Genomic DNA, 19,011 nt, shown 5'->3' with positions numbered 1-19,011 from the left:
TGGATCTTCTCGAGGGAGGAGAAAGAGGAGGTTGGAGGTCACGAGGTGGCGAGCTCGCGCATGCGTTTACTACTCGACGACGAGGATGTTCGACGTTTTTTTCAGTCACCGGTCGACGCTGCGCCGAGCACTGTCGACACGTACGTTCCCGACGTACCTACACGGGGCACCACCACCAAGAACACCAGCACTACCACCACCAGTGCCGCCGTTACCACCACCATTACTACTACCAATCACCAACCATCACTACCACCACTACAACCGCAACTATTATACCACCGCTACCACCGTCGTGTCGTTGTTTGAACAAGAACGGCACCACCAGTTGGTATCAATTCCCTTCCAACGTCAAAGTCGATCGTGCGCGGTGGAGAAGAGGAAGGGTAGATGGATGGATGGATGGATTGGATGGATGGATAGATAGATAGATGAATGGACTGATGGATAGATAAATAGATAGATAGATAGATACATAGATAGATAGATAGATAGATAGGTAGATAGGTAGATAGGTAGATAGATAGATAGATAGATAGATAGATAGATAGATAGATAGACGAATGGATGGATGGATGGATGGATGGATGGATGGACGGATGGTTGGATGGATGGATGGATGGATGGATGGGTGGATAGACAGATAGACAGACAGACAGACAGACAGACAGATAGATGCAGTGGTAGCCTTGCGAAACGACGAAGGAGCAGTTCTGCTTGATCCACGCGCGTAAAGGCACGCGGTTAGTCGCGCGAAAAACATCCAAAATTCTCTTTCCTTTCGAAAAAACTTGTATACATACGCATATAGATATACAGCGCAGGTACGTACGAATACGTATATACGTAGATAGAGAAAATAAGTTTTCAGCGATATAGCTGTAAAAGAAGAGGTGAAGGAAGGAATAATTCAGCGAAAGAGGGTAGCAGCGAAAGAGAGGAAAGTGGTAGCGCAGGTGGAGGAAGAAGGGAACCGGGCAGGCGCGTCTCGTGCTGGACGGTCACGCATTTGGATCCTGCTCTGACTCTTCCCGACTTCTACTCTCTACGGCGCAAGATGCGGCAGGCCGATATTCGGCCGCTTCTTCGATCTCGAAAATCCGGAACGACGTGGCCTCGACGTCGACTCGACGTGACTTCTGTCGGTAGAATTACAGAGTGAGAAAGATAGAGATTAGAGGAATAAAAAGAAAATCGTCGTGGTTGTTGCTTTTGCTGCTGGTGCTGGTGCCGCTGGCATTGTCGAGTCTCTCACAACGGCGTGAAAATAAACCGAGCTCGGATCGAGCTGGAATATCCTCGATGACGACGTTGCTCGAACGCTCCGGGTGCGAGCACAGTTGACGTAAATTTCGCCTACGGTGCGACGTACCAACGAACGGAGGGTGAAACAAGACTTCTTTCCTCCTCCCTCCCTTTCTCTCTCTCTCCCTCTCTCTTCCTCTACCGTATATTTCTATTTATCTTTCTCTTTCTCTCTCTCTCTCTCTCTCTCTCTCTCTCTCTCTCCCCTCCGTTCTCCTTTTTTCTCTTCCTCTCTTTTTCGAGGGGACGAAGGATCGACGCGAGAGAAGAGGAAGAGGAAGAAGAGGAACGTGGTCCGTTCTCGATGGCAACTCTGACGACCATTCTTGTCGCTCTTGAGGGCGATCGTGTTATTACCATCGAAGAGGGCTGCTTATCGCGACGTCTCGCGTCTGTCGATGAAAAAAGCGTAAACGAGTCGTAGACGAGATCGACCTACGACGACGAAAAAAAGCTGATCGAGGTCGTCTCGGCGCTCTCGACGGCGTCTCTTGAGAGGACACAAAGCAGCTGAGGAAGAAAGGGGAGGAGAGACAGAGAGAGAGAGAGAAAGAGAGAGAAAGAGAGAGAGAGAGAGAGACAGAGAGAGAGAGAGAGAGAAAATGTCCACGCATTATCCACAAGGATATCGGTATCGTTCGCCGACGAAGGCTACGAGTGGTGAGCAAGGATCGGATAGCGACGTGGCGGAACTGAGCGATCTGGAGGACGACGAGGACGAAGACGGAGCTCATGCTACGACCGATCGTCGACCGGTCGTCGGCCGGGAAACGAACGAGCTCGAGGATGTCGAGATCGAGGAGCGACTACGTAGATTAAATGAAGATCGTCGAGTACATGACATGGACGATGACGAGGTGGACGATGACGAGAACGACGATGACGACGACGACGACGAGGATGACGACGAAGACGACGACGACGACGATGACGACGATGACGACGACGACGACGACGATGACGACGAGGAGGAAGAAGACGGCGATGAGCTACCCTATCCAGGTTTCGTGCCCGTTGCTCTTCGTTATCTCGAGCAGACTACACGACCGCGCAACTGGTGTCTCGCGCTCATCACCAATCCATATCCTTTTTGGAAGCTTTTTATATCGATACCGATAGGGAGAAAGAATACAAAAATATAACCGTATGCGAAGGTATTTATTGGTGTTAACGTCATCTTGGAATACGAAATCAGGATCTTATTATCGCTTCTCTCGGTGAGTCTGCTTTTCTCTATCTAGGAAAGATTTTTTTGTTTTTACATCACTCGAAAGTATTTCTTTGAACGTGATGCCTTTCACGCCGCGATCACGTGAAAATAAACTTAACGGCTGGATACGTAGATACGTACGTAAGGATGTAAGGCGATGCTTTATTTTTTAATGGAATTGGGAGAGGAAGAGAGAGAGAGAGAGAGAGAGAGTGGGTGTTGCAACTGGAATTCTCGTAGGAGTTGTAAGTTTTTCTTCCGACGTTTGTGATTTTCCAAAAATTCTTCTCTTTTTTCATTTCCTTTAGGCGCTCGTACTCGTCTCCTATCGTTGACCAAAGTACCAAATTCCCTCGGTGCAAATCCGTCAAAGTTCTTTCGTTTCGAAAGCCGCTCACGCTCCATCGCTTCCCGCGTAATGTGTTTTCCATGTAAGTCGGCGCGGCGCGAGGGAAAATTCTCTAGCGCGCTAAGAATACGACGACGGCCGTGCGCGTCTTCTATAACGTTTTTCGCTCGACTATTCGAGCTCACGAAGGAGAAGAAAGTTTAAGGAAAATTTTTTGAAAATTTATCGCTAATTCTCTAGAGACGTAATTCGTTTCTTCGAGATTACGAAACGCCGCGACCATTGTGATTTTGCATTTGCGTTTTCGACGTTTCAATTTACATCCATCGAATTTCTTCGGACTCGCTCGTATCTTGTCGCTACATTCAACGTAAATATTCACGTTCCAAGAGTCCTTTTACGAATCGGTCATCGCGAAAGCTCGCCGTTCTTGTTTTATTATCTCTAATTTTAGCGATGCTTACCCATCGCTAAAACGTCCATGACTACTACTATTCCTGCCTATTCGCTTAGATGCTTCAAAGTTTTCCGGATCCGTTCGTCCGTCCGTCCGTCTCCCTCTGCCCCCCTCCCGCCCCCCCTCTCTCTCTCTCTCTCTCTCTCTCTCTCTCTCTCTCTCTCTCTCTCTCTCCTTCTTTATAATACCAACGTATATTTCCTATCCGGCTAAACAAAACGATCGAAAGGCAGGCACGTTAAGAGCAAAGTAGATAGTGTCGATCTGGACAGCCGTTTCTCTCCACTCGGAAACGTATTCGAATATGCAGCCATCTAAGTAGACAATGTCGGTTGATGGATAGACACAGTCCACGGTTCATGTTGGATTCTTCGTGAGGCATACTTGTAAAATATGTCTAAAGATGGAAGGAAGGAGAGAGAGAGAGAGAGAGAGAGAGAGAGAGAGAGAGAGAGAATTGGTAGTGGTTCGTTCTACAATTATTTGCATGAAACTAGCTCGAAAAGGAAATCCAATGAAGTTGAGTCTCTTCGAAGAAAGGCTCTACGTCACAACGACGTTCCGGAAAAGAGGCGAAGCGCAAACCTTTCCATTCCTTTCTCTTTGTATCTCTTGTTGCGCGCGCGAGCGGAAGCTCGATATGCGAAGCTGTACTGACATCGCCTTAAATAGGTCATTGATTGACCTATCCCCAGGCGAACCCTACCATGCGCGCGTGATTACCACCTTCTACTGTTGCACGGTTTCTCCTCTACTTCTCCCACTCTCTCTATCTTGCTCTTGCTACGTGCCCTCCCACCCCAGACGCAACCCAGTCTCGGTCCAATCTCTCTTTTCCCCCTTATTTCAGCCCTCTCTTTCTCTCCCTTCGCACGTTCCTTCTCTCTATATCCGTCTGTAGGCAATAGCGACTACAGACGTATCCGTTTGTGCGCGAAATTACAGGGTAACGGTGCGGGACGCACGTGGTCTGCGGGCAAAGTTTAGTCAGTTCCAGGATCGGCGCAACAAGCGCTAATAGAAAGATTCCCATTGTGTGTCGGGCGGACAATGGGTGACTACCGCGAATGCGGGCCAAGCATTTTGCGATTCGTCGCGTCTTTTATTCCATTTTCGTCTTCGTTCCTCGCCGGCTCCTTTTTCACCATTTCCTCCGTTCGACCGATTTGTCGACGAATCGATCGATTGGAAAAACGAAGAAAAATAATTAAAGAACGAGCCAATCTTGACGGCCGACTTTCGGATACCGGAAGCTCCAGTCGATTGAAACAATTTGCCCGCTCGTCCTCGTCCGGGCTTGATTGTCTATTAAGCTTCGCGTAAATGAGCGAGGGAGAGGAGGCACCTATCATCATCGATAAGAGACACCTATCTCTACATGTATTAGTTGGTTTTGCTTCTTCCGTTTTACTCTTTCTTTTTCTTTTTATTCGCCGTCGAAGGAGAGACCAATAGAAAGTTAGATTTTCTACGTCGAACTTCTCCGAGAGTAAATTTCCCTAAACTTTCAGCTATCGTAAATCTTCGATCTACCGTTATCTAATCTTTCCTCGTTTTATCGTATTACTCGATATCGTCCTGTTGGCAAGTTTGGCTGTTTTCTAACGGCGGCAACGATGCACGCGAGCAAATCGATCGATCGAAGGTCGCGTCGGATGATAATTAGACGGGAGTTACACACGAGAACCGTAAATTGGACGTTACGAATATAGCTTGGCTCGACGCGCGGTTTAGCGGAATTATCGGTATATTGTCTTGCCGAGCTCTCCGAGCTGACAAATTAATTCGATTATAGTGCTTGGATCATATCGTCAATTCTTCTCCATACGACGTCCTCGTATACGCCTTTTAATCTCCGACGTTGTTGAAATGAAAAGCGACGTTTCGAAGAAATCGTCTTGCGACTAAACGACTAAAGAAGCGGTTTATTGCGTATCGGTACGAATACGAGTAATACGATATACTTTCCGCGATGTAAATCGCCTATGGGTCGCGCGCGCGCGCGCGTTACACAATCGTTAAATATTTGAGAAGCGAGGTCCGAAGCGAAAAAGTCGATAGTGGTACCCTATACGTGGTACGTAGGATACGTATCTATACGTTTGTACGTGTATGTTTTTACACGTTTGCGTGCGAACCAATACATTTTTTTCTTTCTTCTTTCTTCTTTCTTTTTTTTTTTCTTTTTTTCTTTTTTGCGAAATACGCCTTTCGGCATTTATCGAATCGCCATATCCGATTTGTCTACGGGCAAAAGAGAATGAGAGTAGTGAGAGTATAGGGGTGGGTCGGCTTACTCGAAATTTCGAGAAGGAAGGAGGAATAGGGCGGATCGTCGCGACGAGCGACGAAACGTTGGAAGACGAGAGGAATATGAAATAACGTCGTATTCAATGGGAGCTCTACCTTCTATCTGCGTATCATCTAGATATATATATATATATATATACATATATATGCGTTCGAAGGATTTGATCCGAGGCCGCCTCTATTCCCCGGAATCGTCCTGCGTGATTGATTTCGTTCAACAGGATTTCGACGTGTACCCGTGTGAACGCGCATCTCTTCGTGCGTGTTATCCCATTTCTTTTTTTCTTTTTTCTCGGTTTTTGTTTCTTCTCTTTCCCTTTTTTATCGCGTCTCATCGCATCTCTATCGGACGTCGTTGTTGTAGAATTTCCTTCAACTGGGTCGATCTAAATTTCGAACATTTTTACTTTTACACGTATACGCGTCTTTGATTACCGTCCAAAATTATGTCATTTCCAAGAGAAGAACGATTTAAGGTATCTCGATTCACGTAATGTGAAAATATGAAATCGCTCGTTTCACTTTAAAAGCTCTAGATCTTATTCCAGTGAAAACCGATAAAAGGGACTTCTATCTTTTTATCCTCTTATTGTCGTCCGTAATGCGTTAATCATTTACGCGTATCCTTACTCCACGTAGTAATTTAGATCTAATTATTGAAATTATTATTAATTCACGTTTATTCGCCCTGGGACATATTTCATTTCGCTTTTTCAAAATCGCTAGGTTACAAGTTTTTCGACAATGGCGAATAAAAAGAAAAGACGGAATATTTATGCGCGTCCGCCGAAGCTCGTATTTTCGCTTTGTTGCCAATAAATATACAAATTCGATCAAAAGTTCGGAACACTCTAGTGATTTATTCGATAACGTTTCGCCAAGATTTCGATTGGACACTTTTTGCCTTTTTCTTTTTCCTTTTTTTCCAAAGTATTTTTAATCGAATAATTATACTCGCGAGAGAGTCAAAATTGTATTTAAAAATTCTGAAACACATTTTTGTTCGAGATGGTAGGTTGAGAGAGAGAGAGAGAGAGAGAGAGAGAGAGAGAGAGAGAGAAAAGGATATCGCGTGACAAAGGTGTCGTATTTCTTCGAATAAGAGACTGAGAGAAAGAGAAATTGGCTCGTCGCGATTTCGTTATAAATTTTCTGCAGGTAACCGAGCGTTGCATGTATTACCTACCACTTTTTGATTTTCTTCTTTGTTCCTATTTCACGCTTCTTATCGTGCATGCTTCCGCGTCGAGATATTTCGCGAGAGAAGGAGCAGGCAGGCGTCAAGAAAGAAGGGACGTCAAGAAAGGGAGGAGAACTAAAAGGCAATATAAGAGTGGATTTTTACACCGATTTAGGTCTTCAAGCTCGGTCGCTGCGTTCGATCGATCGTCCATGTCATTAGCCGTCGGTGAATTCCTAAGAGTATGGGCCCTGATCGATTTCTTCGTCTTTACCGAATATACAACGACGGCCTATACTTGATTTCCTCTTTTATCATTTTTTCTTCATTTCTCTTCCATCTCGCGAAATGTTCTAAACAACACTAACATTTTTAAATAATGTCACGAAAATAATTGCACCCATTTAACGGACACGTTTCTTAATGGGCACAGCTGCGGATCGGATTGACCGAATGAACGATCGTTGTTACTACTTGTTACTACTTAAGGATACCTCGTTAGTTCTAGCATCGGTATAGCACTGATGGGGGCTAATTGTAAGTGCTACTATAGAGCCAAGTGTCTCTATTTCACGGATTCGCTCGTCAACTCTCATCCGAAGGTACGAGCAAGTATTTGCTTTGGAGTACCCGACTCGAGCCACGGCTTCGTTTGCATTTCGGTCCGCGAGTCCCTTACATGTGAGCGCGAGCATTTTGCCGAAGTAAGAAAGCTTTTCAATTTATAACACGCTTCGTTATTTGCCATTCCGATTCTTTCAATATATTAACTTCGACGATCGCTCGTTATTTTTCTTCCAGTATTTTTCCAGTAATCTTTAATAAATGGTCGCTTCATTCAAGTTAGTTGTAGGATTTGTTTCTATGCGATCGAATTTTTTTCCATATATCTGTTGCTTCGTACGGGCGTATTTGTTTCGAGTAAGCACACCGGTTGCTAATATTGAACCCATCGTGTCTAGCGAAAAAGTTACAGCAAGCTGTGTACGCTGGATAGAATCCCGCGCAGTCGCACACACGCCTGTATTTTTTATGATATTCACAATATACTCAATATTCACGCATATAATATGTAACGAAATCAACAACAATATTTTTTTTCGATATAAATGCACTTTTACGTAGACGTATGGTATCGATGCCGTTTTTTCAAGATCCATCATTTTTCAAGAAAATTCATTTATTCGTCTTTTCGCTTTTTTCTTCGGTATTACTTTAAAACGGCAAATATTTCAATCGAGGAACATACACCAGCGAAATTTGTCCAACAAGTCGCGAACGAAGCATTAGCTTTCATATTTTATTCAACTCTCGAGGAAAAAAATGCAGGGTCAATCTTTCGCCGCGTGTGTGAAGAAAAGAAAAAGAAGGAATAAATAGGCAGAAAGGGGAGATTCTAAGAAGAAGAAGAAGAAGAAGAAGAAGAAGAAGAAGAAGAAGAAGAAGAAGAAGAAGAAGAAGAAGAATAGGAAAGAACAGCTCGAAGGGAGAAGATATCGATATATCTCGTGGCATTGATCGAATATGATAATGGAACGAGTCAGCGATGTGAACGATTCTGCGCACGCCTGACCTCTCTCTCTCTCTCTCTCTCTCTCTCACGAGCCGCTAGATCCATTTTCTCTTACTCTCATATTCTCCGATATCTAGCCGCATATCTGCCATCTTCGGCCAAACATCCCCCACGACATAGTCTCGCGCCGAAAAGGCCGAAGGTCTTGCACCCTCGTGTTCTCATGTTCTCTGATGTTCGAGTCACACGATCGAGCTACGCTCTCGAAAGTGGCTCTTTTCGATAAAATGTTCGCTATCGCTTCCGTTGGACTGAGGGGGAAAGGTGATGAGGAAAAGAGTCGGAGGAAAACATAGATCGGTGATAAAAAAACCAAGAGAGGGAGAGAGAGAGAGAGAGAGAGAGATGAGCTTTTTTTCCGCCAAGGAGTCACGTTGCATCTCATGTTTTTACGTTTAAAGAGCCGTGACGAGGCGTCCAAGAAGGCGAGAGTGAGATGGGACAGGGATGAGAGAGAGAGAGAGAGAGAGAGAAAGAGAGGAGCCTGGCGGAGGCGAGTCGTTTATTGATCGGACACACTCTGCACGTTTGTAGAAAGTAGATAACGCAGGAGGTTTCTCACGATCTACCTGCTACCTGCTGGCCACTGGAATCGAGCTACCCTTGTAATATCAAGGGCTTGATACGACGACTTATCGGATTAAATCGAGATTTTCTCATGTGAACTCGTAGGAGTCGAGGATATTGTTCTTTTGGCTTTTACCGACAACACCCGTCCGATACACGAGGAAGGGAAATGAAATATACTTTTTATCGATAAGTAACGAACATGTCGTCGTGAAATTCCCTAGAAATATTTGCGGTGATTTATTTGCTCCGAGAATAAAAATATGACATGTAAAGTTTTTAAGACATATCCCATTCTTCCTTAAAATAAATTCGATAAAAGGACTCGGCTTATCGAAAATCGATCGTCAAAGTTTCGCGATCTATCATTACAACGTCGGAAGATCGGGTTCATATACTATACCAACGCGCTCGCACGTTGATGGGCCATTCTCCGAGATCGACTGGATTCTTAGAAACGAGGAGAAGAAGAGAGGCCGAGAGAAGCGAGAAACAGATGTTCGATGGATAAGAAGGTGTATCCACACGCGCTTAAGATACGTCAAGATGCATCTCGCGTCGACGCGACCGTGTGCCGTCTTCTATGGCGTCTATCGAAGAGTAATTGATCAGGCACTATATATAAAATCGTGTAGGTTGTAACACGGGAAGCGAGGAAAATCCGATACCAGCTGGCTTCTCTGGTCGCGTTAGGTCAAACGCGTTTCTCCTGTCCACGCGTTACAATGACGCCTCTCTTCTCATTCACACGCACGTACATGCCTACGTATACGTCAGTATACAATAGGCACGCGACCGCTTGCGTTTTATCGCACGCAATTTGTATCTGCGTAACTTACTTACGTTCGATTTCTCGTCCGAATGCCAGTCGAGAATGCCTATTCTCCTTCTTCCCCTTTTTGTATTTCTTCGCTCGCAAAGTTACGTCCTACGTACTTTCTTTGGAATTCGGCTTAACGTCATTTATTTTTCAACGCGAGCAAAAATTACTATCTTTTTATTTCGCTTTCTATCAATTTCTTCATTTTGTAAACAAAGAGATATTTTAGTAATGTTGCTCGTTCGCCCATATCGTCGTAGTACTGTTATACCAACTCTTCCAAGCACACGCGATTTTCTTAATAATACAAATGATTCCTTTAACTTTATGCGTAGGACGTAGGTCGTAGATATTTGTATTTCGTGCGTGCTATAGATGAGGTCCCTGCCGTTTCGTTCCGTTCGGTCCGTATACCTCGTTTCCTTTAGAACGACGTAATTAATACAAACTTTGGTCGTTTGAAAGTTTTTCTCTCTCTCTCTCTCTCTCTCTCTCTCTCTCTCTCTCTCTCCCCCACCGGCCCCCTCCCCCCTCCCTCGTTGGTCGGTACTGCGGTTGGGTTTAATGCGAGGCTGTTCGCTGGCACATTTGTTCTATTAGTATTTACCCGCTCAAAGACTAGAGTTGCCGTACGAAGAGAAGGAATAAAGTGAAAAAAGGTACGAGATAAAGAAAGAGGGAGGAGTGCGAGGGGGAAGGGGAAAGGGACAAATGGCACGACATTATACGCAACATTGCTACGACACAACTACCGGTTGGTAAGTTTGTCCGACGTATGATTTACCGGTGGTGCTTGGATACAGGCACAGAGTACGTTTTAATGGAGACTGAAGTCGTGCTACGGTACGCGCCATTGACGTACGAAAAAAAAAAAAAAACAAAACTGAAATATTTCCAAGACTCAAGACAAAGTGAAAGTTGAAATGTCAAAAAACTATGCAAGATGTTTCATTCAAACGCGATAGCGATGATTTTTTTATTTCTTATCGAGAGTGAAAAGCAGAGGAGGAAATAAAATGTTAGTAACAATGATAGAACGAACGAACGAGCGGTAATTCTTCTTCTAACGAGGAAGAAAGTTTCGCCTGTTCCCTCTAGAAAAATAAAATAGATCCTCAAAGGACAATAATTCTCTAATAGTCTTCCAGCCTGGCAAAGTTTGCCAAGATCTTCGAGAGGAATGGACTTTATAGGCTACCGCGTGAAAGATAAAGGGAGAGAAGTTTCACGAGCTTTTACTTAAGGAGTACAGACATTGTTCTCTCTCTCTCTCTCTCTCGTCCTTCGCCTAACAAACTTTCTCCAATGCGCGTCACTGGATTTAATAGGCGTGTGTTCTTTCGCGGAAATGTCGTATTTCTGGGCTTTGTGCGAATCTACACGTACGTGGGGCTTCGTTTCATCCAACTTTACCGCCAGCGAGACGTTCTCGCGCGGATTTTTCCACCCTATCGTAACGTTCCTTTCTTCGTAAATAGCTTTGATAACAAAATCCAATTAGAGATCTCGACGGGAGATTATTTAAAAAAAGCGATAAAATTCTTGCTGCGATGAAACTTTCCAAGATCCAAAGATCTCTTCTATTTTCCTTTTTTATTTTTTATTTTTTATTTTTTTTTTTTTTCTAACGAAATGGAGAATACAAAGAAACGAAAGAGAAAAGAAAGGAAAATAGAAAAACGTCATTTTAGGCTCGATATCGAAAGATCTCCTTCCCTTTTTTTCCTCTCTTTTAAAGTAACCTATGGTATGATATCTAATCCGACGACGGTACTCTCATAAATCGTGTACAAATGGGGACTCTAAGTCAGGCGGAAGAAAACGGAATATTCTTGCTGCAGTAGTTTCAATCTTGCACGTCTCCTCGCGCGTCTCAGCCGTCCATTCTCGTGCTAAAAGTATCGCTGACCTAGAAAAAAATTTCGTCTCGCTGCAAACGGTGAATACATATTTCAAGTGAAACGCCGCTAAATTTATTTATTGCCTATCGTTCGTCAAACGTAAATTCACGGGTAATCGTTTCGCCGGACAAATTATAATAAATCGATTGAAAATAACGCAAAATACGCGCTCTTTGAGACAAGTTACTCCATGACGATAATATAATATAATATTAACGTTGGGACATTTCCTTCTACTTTATAAAGAAAAAGAAGTACGGAGAGAAACACCGTAACACTTTCCAAATTGTTTGCTTAACCCGCGAGCGTATTTGAATTTTCCATCCAATTATGCTAACGCCTCGGGAAACGAGGAGCATTTTTATTACGGGAACAACGAGTTTTAACGGTCTCTACGTGGTACGCTCGAAAATTCGTTCGAAATAAGTCGCTTGCTTGCGTCTTACAAATTCATCCCGTTCGTACATATATGGATGGATGAATGCATAGATACGCTCGTACATACGTACACGTTGGATGTCGTTTTATTATAAAATCGTAGCGACGCTCTCTCTCTCTCTCTCTCTGGGGAAAGAATTTACGATCGAGCGTGCACGGTAACGGTCACGCGATCTCCCTTTTAACGTTATATATTGCCATACCGTAAATCAAGAGGGCCAACTACCTCTTAAAGAGTGTTTCTGCATGCGACATCGATGACGCTTCTATTTCAGCTACGATCTCTATTCGATCTTTCTTTTTTTGTTTTTTTCTCGCACGTTCCGATGTGCGCCGCGTTAACGAACGAGATAGCTATTTTTACAATTTTTCTTCCTTTCTACTCTCTCTCTCTCTCTCTCTCTCTCTCTCTCTCTCTCTAGAAATGCTGCTCGAAAACGTCACCCTTCGACGCCAATCCCTCCTCTCCTAGATCCCGTCGAAAGGACTGATCGAACAAAGCTCCATTAACGACGCAACCGTCAGATCCGATAGTAATGCATTTGGATGGAGTTAAAGTGAAGTGTTTAGATAATAGTCACTTGGCAACGGCGATCGACCAAAAGATTATGGTCGAACATCGTTTCATCGATCGATGCTCCGATGTCATGAGAGAAATATCGCATGACGAACGTGAATGGATAAACCGATAGAGGGGTTCTCGTCAATTCGATCCAAATTTTCCCAATTTTCGAGTATATCATATGCACGCGCGACGAACACAAGTACGTTCTTCTTTAAAGCTTTATATTTGGCTATGGCAAAGCAAAAAATCCATTTTGACCATATGGACAGATCCGTATAGATACGTACCTATATGCGGATGGATGCTAAAAATATGTCTTAGCTTCGGGAAAGTCAAAAAGTCAATGCTGTAAGTAAGTTAAAAGGGCAGCTTGCATTATTCTAACCAACTACTATTACCTATAATCACCGCGATGCGTGGTCTCTAGACAAATACGTGGCGTGGTCGAAGTAAGTTAAATATAAGATAAACGGAACGAACTTTTGTCCGAAACATTGGAAGAAAAAGAAAAAGAAAAAGTAAAAGAGAGAAACAAGTATTAGCAATAATGCATATATATGTGTAAAAATAATTAATCCAGGAGAAAAAAGAGATAGAGGAAGATAGACATCGATTTTGTGAAAGCGCACCACCGTCGCGAAGGAATATATCATCGGCTTGACGATAAGAGAGAATACGGAATCGCCTATTGCCGTGAGGCTTCTTCTTACGATGCATTTAAAACTTCTCCTTGGCTACTCTCTTTGTCCATTCATAATCTTCGCTTTCATTCGATGCGACTCCTTTCTAGCAGAACCAGCGAAACAAATTGAAGCATTGTGATATCACGAAATTCTTAACCATTGTTACACCCATTGTATCACCTACTTGCTCTCCACAATGGTGTAATATTCGTTGTAGGAGGCTAGCTATCGATGATTCGCGATACACGCTTTTCCCATGACAACCAACCAGTTGCAACATTCCGCTCTTTCTCTCTTTAACATAAACAACTTCTCACAATGAATCGTCGTTGTACGCCTAGGTACATATACATATGTATGTACTCTTAACGTCGCTTTAACCTACATTTTATGAAAGCGTTTTTGAACGCTTCTATGTTTTTAATTACGCCGTTCTTACGAGCGTTCTTCCATCTTCTAAGTCGAAATAATTTCGTTGCGCGTCACCAAAAAGGGGAATTTACTCCCTTCCATCTTATCGTTTAACAAGCTATAACGCGTCCTAGGATATGCATTTGTCCTAGGAAATATATTTTTCCTTAACCGAGATCCACGTGGTTCGAAAGAGTGAGCATGATGGTGATCCTTTTGAACTGCATAACGCTAGGAATGTACCAGCCTTGCGTGGATGACCAATGCGTGACGAATAGGTGCAAGATATTGCAGGTAAGCACGCGCGATGACGTATCAACGATCTTAAGTGACGTAAGACACGTTTTATATCGTAATCATTTTGTACACTTTACACATTCATTTCCAAGTACTTTGACGATATCTTAACGATACGACATTGACTAATTTGTTCTATCCTGTAACGAGCAATTCATCGCTCGAAAGGCGATTGAATCCTTTCGAAGGCTTTCGATCGGGGTACTAATCGATCGACGAATCGAGTTGAATCTATTGGTTATTCCTGTGTCCATCTCCGACGAAAGAGGGGGAGAGAGAAAGAAAGCTTCTTGTCCCTCATAAAATTGATACTCGAAATAGAATAAAGGATGGAGAAGATACAAGGAATACAAACACAATCCATTGTCGTACGATGCTCGTCGATAATCGAATCTCTCGTCGAGTGCCCTCGATCAATCACGTTGGATACCCTCGATGGACCTTCCCAATCCAAGCTCTATTTCTTCCTACATCAACCATCAGCCCCTCACATTCGAGCTTATTCCTTTTCCCAACTTTTTCCCTTTTCTTCTTACAGATGTTCGACGATATTATCTTCGCCTTTTTCTCCTTGGAAATGACGATAAAGATGGTGGCGATGGGTATATACGGTAAAGGGACTTATCTCGCTGACTCCTGGAATAGATTAGATTTCTTTATAGTAGCAGCCGGGTAAGTAATGCTTTGTTATTTCTTATTTTCGGGCTTTTCTCCCTTTCTCTCTCTCTCTCTCTCTCTCTCTCTCTCTCTCTCTCTCTCTCTCTCTCTCTTCAAGGAGAGTACTTTTGAAAAGGCACGATTCCGCGGCTCCTACCATCTTACATGTTTTTTTTTCTTTTTCTCAACAACTTTGCACGGCCTTGTATCTTGCAATTTCACTTTTCCTTTATCCTTAGTCTCGTCACGATTCGTCCAATGATTGGGAATGAATGAAAATGAATATGGAATATGATAATGCTGGCTTTATATTGCTGGTGAACGCGGTTATACTTCGCATGTTCGAAAATATTGATTAATCTTGATTTTGGCGTACGGTCGGAAAGGAGACTGGACGGATAGAAAATTTTAATTGAAATGTCGGCTACGAGAAATTGTAAAGAAGGACTTGGAAAGATATTTCTTTTTATTTTCTTTCCTTTTTCCGTTTTTCTTTTTTTTCTTTTTCCTTCCTTTTTTTTGCCGAAACATTCATCTACGTTCCAATTCGCAGGTATCGTGGTAAGAAAATTCAATTTCATTTCGATTTGCGAAATTTTTAATGAAATTCGTCGTATACTCGTGAACCTTTGATCTCACGCTCGAGTATATAACAACGATGCGTTCTCTTTTTTCCCCCCTGAAATTCTAAGCCTCGCTTAATTAGAATAGCGAAGAAAAAACTTAATTGGAATAGTGAGAAATTCGATGAATAAAATAAACATTCACGAGCGGTTGTTTTTCCAAATTGTAAAGAATGTGATCGAACGGATAAGATTGAAATATCGAATAAAAGAAAATTGATCATTTATAAACGGTTACTGAAAGTCAATTGGTTTCAAGTTTTCGAAAGTCTAATCTAATAGCAGTTTGCTTTTAATATCCATTTTTGGAACTCTCAAAGTTCTTGAATTCGTCGAGGGTTTAGAACGTGCCGAGGAATATATATATATATTTAGTTCGAGGGAAGGAGAGAAAAATGATTTCTATCGTTTGCAGCGCACTAGAATACTGCCTAAACGTGGAGAACATGAATCTATCGGCGATACGGACGATAAGGGTTCTAAGGCCATTACGAGCGATCAACAGAATACCGAGTAAGTACGAAAGGCGTTTCATCGCGCGTCACCGTCGATAGGCGCGTCTTTCGCCTATTCTCTCTTTTTTGTGTGCGAATAATCTCGATTTACTCTTGTCATTGATCCGTCTAGGCTTATAGTTGCTTTTATAGGCACGCGTGAAAACGGTCAGGCGTTTCGTTAACAGTCTCTCTCTCTCTCTCTCTCTCTCTCTCTCTCTGTATATACCAGCGTGTTGCTGGTACGTCACGTTATGTAAACGTAAACAAACAAGCTTCGTTATTTATACGCGATTTTCGTATCATCTCGCAAACAAGCATGCGCGCGTGCAATCGATTCCGACTACAACGACGGCGACAGCGACGACAACAACAGCCGCAACGACTCTATATCAATTTGTTCGAATTACTCGTCCTTGGGATTCTTTGTACGAAAAATTATCTTGCTCGAACGATCGGTTTTAGTGCCTCGTTGCATATTGTATAGAAAAAGTGTTTGTTCGTTTGAAATGAATGCGTCCTTTAATATTGTACGAACGATTCGAATCTTTCGATCGGTGAGCGCGCGAAGCGTTTACAGGGTGAAATTTATCGAGGCAATTTAACCGCTCAGAATTTTTCTCCTTGTTATCGAAAGGATTTATGACATTATTACAAAAGAATATTCGTTACGAGCAGGTATATACGAGTACGGAGCGCGGAAATAGAATGGATTTCGAATTCGTGGGAACTTGGAAGAGAGAGAGAGAGAGAGAGAGAGAGAGAGATACGTCTATCGAATCTCGAGAAATATATATGTGTTATTTTCTCCTTCTTTAAAGCGATAACAAGGCAATATCTAACGTTTCCGATTCGATCGTCCAATAGGTATGCGAATTCTCGTGATGCTGCTGCTCGACACTCTTCCGATGCTAGGCAACGTCCTCCTCTTGTGCTTCTTCGTATTTTTCATATTCGGTATCGTCGGCGTTCAGCTCTGGGAGGGAATCCTGCGTCAACGTTGCTTCCTGAAGGCTCTTCCCAACGTCAAGTATCCCGAGTAAGTAAAAGTAAAGTTGCCGTCTGGCTGACGAGCGAAAAGACGAAAGCGGAGAGAGGGGAACAAATAGGAAGGAGAAATGATGAAAAAGAACTCCGCATTTGTCCTTCGGCCAGACTTTTTCTTCCTTCTTCTTCTTCTTCTTCTTCTCTCTTTCCCTACTATTTGTTTCGTTCCATATCCATAACCACGGCGTTCTTTCTTTCTCCATTTCCATTCATCATCGTCTTCCTTTCCTAATCTCTATCTACTTTTTCCTATATTCTAGTCTATTTTATTACTTGGACTTTTCCATTCACCCACGATTACGATAGAGTAGCGTCTCAAATTTATTGACATTTTTTACTTCATTCGTTGATTAAGGATTACGATCGAGGAGATAATATAACGATAGAGAAGGCTCAATTTTCTCATTATATTTTAACAAGTTTTACTCGTATCTTTATAGCTTTATATTATTATTGACGGTCTCTACGTTCAATCGTAATCATTAATCAGGAATTTAATGGAATTCCACGATAGATTGGCGTTCTTCCTCGGCGTCTGGGTGCCTCTACCGGGGCGTCTACAAAGGCCGGCGTCTTATCGACGACGTCTACGTCGGCGAACGTCATTGATTCTCCGCTTCCGGAGAAAAGACGCCGAACGAAATGCGTCGCGATGTCTCGCGATATATCTCTCTAATGAAATGACTTTGGAGATCCGATCGGGCAGCTTCGTTATGCGCGACCACCGAACTAGAGAATAATTATCTCTCGTCTTTGTTCCTTTCCTCTTTCAGCATTTTCGAGTCTGAAAACAATAAGAGGCGACCTGTTTGGCTAGGGCAAACGTTCGATATTCCTTCAATGATATTATCAACGAACGAAAGTTCCTCGACGATAGAGAGTACGGTCGATTAACGCTATCGGCCGCGTTAATCAAAATTTAACGATTTCATTAAATATCCAACGGAGTTTCGACGAATATTTTCCCGTTTCATACGGGAGAATCTTCATTTTTTTTTTCTTCTCGCGAGTTAATATACGTATTTTTATCGAATCTTTTCGTTTCGCCCCTTCCTATATCGAAATTTAATTTATCTTGATTAACCGCGATGCGATGTCGCTTAACCTAATCAAGACCTATTCACGCTGCTCTTCCTCTGGCTCTACTTTTATTACTTCCACAGACGCTACTCTTCAAGACTATTCGTACAAGTAGAGGCGTGCGCGCGTATGCTTTTTTGTTTTTCTTCTTTTCTTGTTTTTCCGTGAAAGACAATTTGTCTCGCGCGAAACAAATTCACAGTCCGTACCAAGTTGACAATTATACGTACGGTTTATAATACATCTTTATTACGCACTTACTGTCACTTGTTTCAATCCGTTCGCATGCACTCGAGAGAGTCTGTATACTATTATACCTCTATATCCGCCTACACACATACATACTTCTATTATACCCTTATGTCTACATATATATTTATATATATATATATATATATATATATATATATATATACACACACACACAGACACACACATACACACATTCAAGCATGCTCGCGTAGAACGTCGCGTACCGAGGCGTAAAACGTTCTGTACGTTATATACATTTCAACGATTCACATCACTTTATTGGATGAAATATTTTCTTTGCCTCGCATACGACGACTCGTCGTACTCTCCTTTAGCCATATAAACCAACTTGCTTCTTTTACGCTTCGCAATTGATGCTTGCCAGTTTGTAATCATTACTAACATAGGTACAACAGGATGATTTTTGACGAACTAACGAATACGATTTCCAAAGTCGTGCGAGAGAGGAAGGTAACGACCGACGATATTTTTTAACCCACTCCTCAAATACAGGATGAACCGTATAAAGCGACTTTACATATTGTTGCAATTTCCGAAAAAGGCGATTAAAAAAAGTAAAAATCTTTTAAAATTTATTCTAGATCGAGCAAATTATGCTAGGAGGAGAGAAGAAATTTCAAAGCCCATCGAGAAGAGGGAACCTTGTGAGCGTTCGCGTTTGCGGTTCCCCCCCCCCCCTCCCCCCCATTCCCCCAGATATACTTGCATATACCTACATATAATACATTAATACTACGTTAAATATTGCGCATTTACAGTAAACTAAAGTGC

At 42.6% G+C, this 19,011-nt stretch overlaps 1 protein-coding gene across 7 annotated transcripts in view; it reads left to right on the top strand.

The window, feature by feature from the left end:
- The first annotated feature begins 579 nt into the window (after positions 1-579).
- The window catches only part of LOC124946789 (voltage-dependent T-type calcium channel subunit alpha-1G-like), a 54,877-nt gene continuing 36,445 nt past the window's right edge, over positions 580-19,011 (top strand). For all 7 annotated transcript variants that reach the window (XM_047488035.1, XM_047488036.1, XM_047488033.1 and 4 more), the window contains exons 1-5: positions 580-2,386; positions 13,952-14,063; positions 14,605-14,738; positions 15,762-15,859; positions 16,708-16,879. In XM_047488035.1, coding sequence (XP_047343991.1) covers positions 1,908-2,386; positions 13,952-14,063; positions 14,605-14,738; positions 15,762-15,859; positions 16,708-16,879 — 995 coding nt within the window. In that variant the 5' untranslated portion in view covers positions 580-1,907. The remainder of the gene's footprint in view (positions 2,387-13,951; positions 14,064-14,604; positions 14,739-15,761; positions 15,860-16,707; positions 16,880-19,011) is intronic.

Source organism: Vespa velutina, chromosome 2 (assembly GCF_912470025.1).
Source record: "Vespa velutina chromosome 2, iVesVel2.1, whole genome shotgun sequence".
NCBI classification, from domain to species: Eukaryota; Metazoa; Arthropoda; class Insecta; order Hymenoptera; family Vespidae; genus Vespa; species Vespa velutina.
Note: the sequence above shows the minus strand (reverse complement) of the source record. Positions and strands in the feature narration are given on the sequence as shown.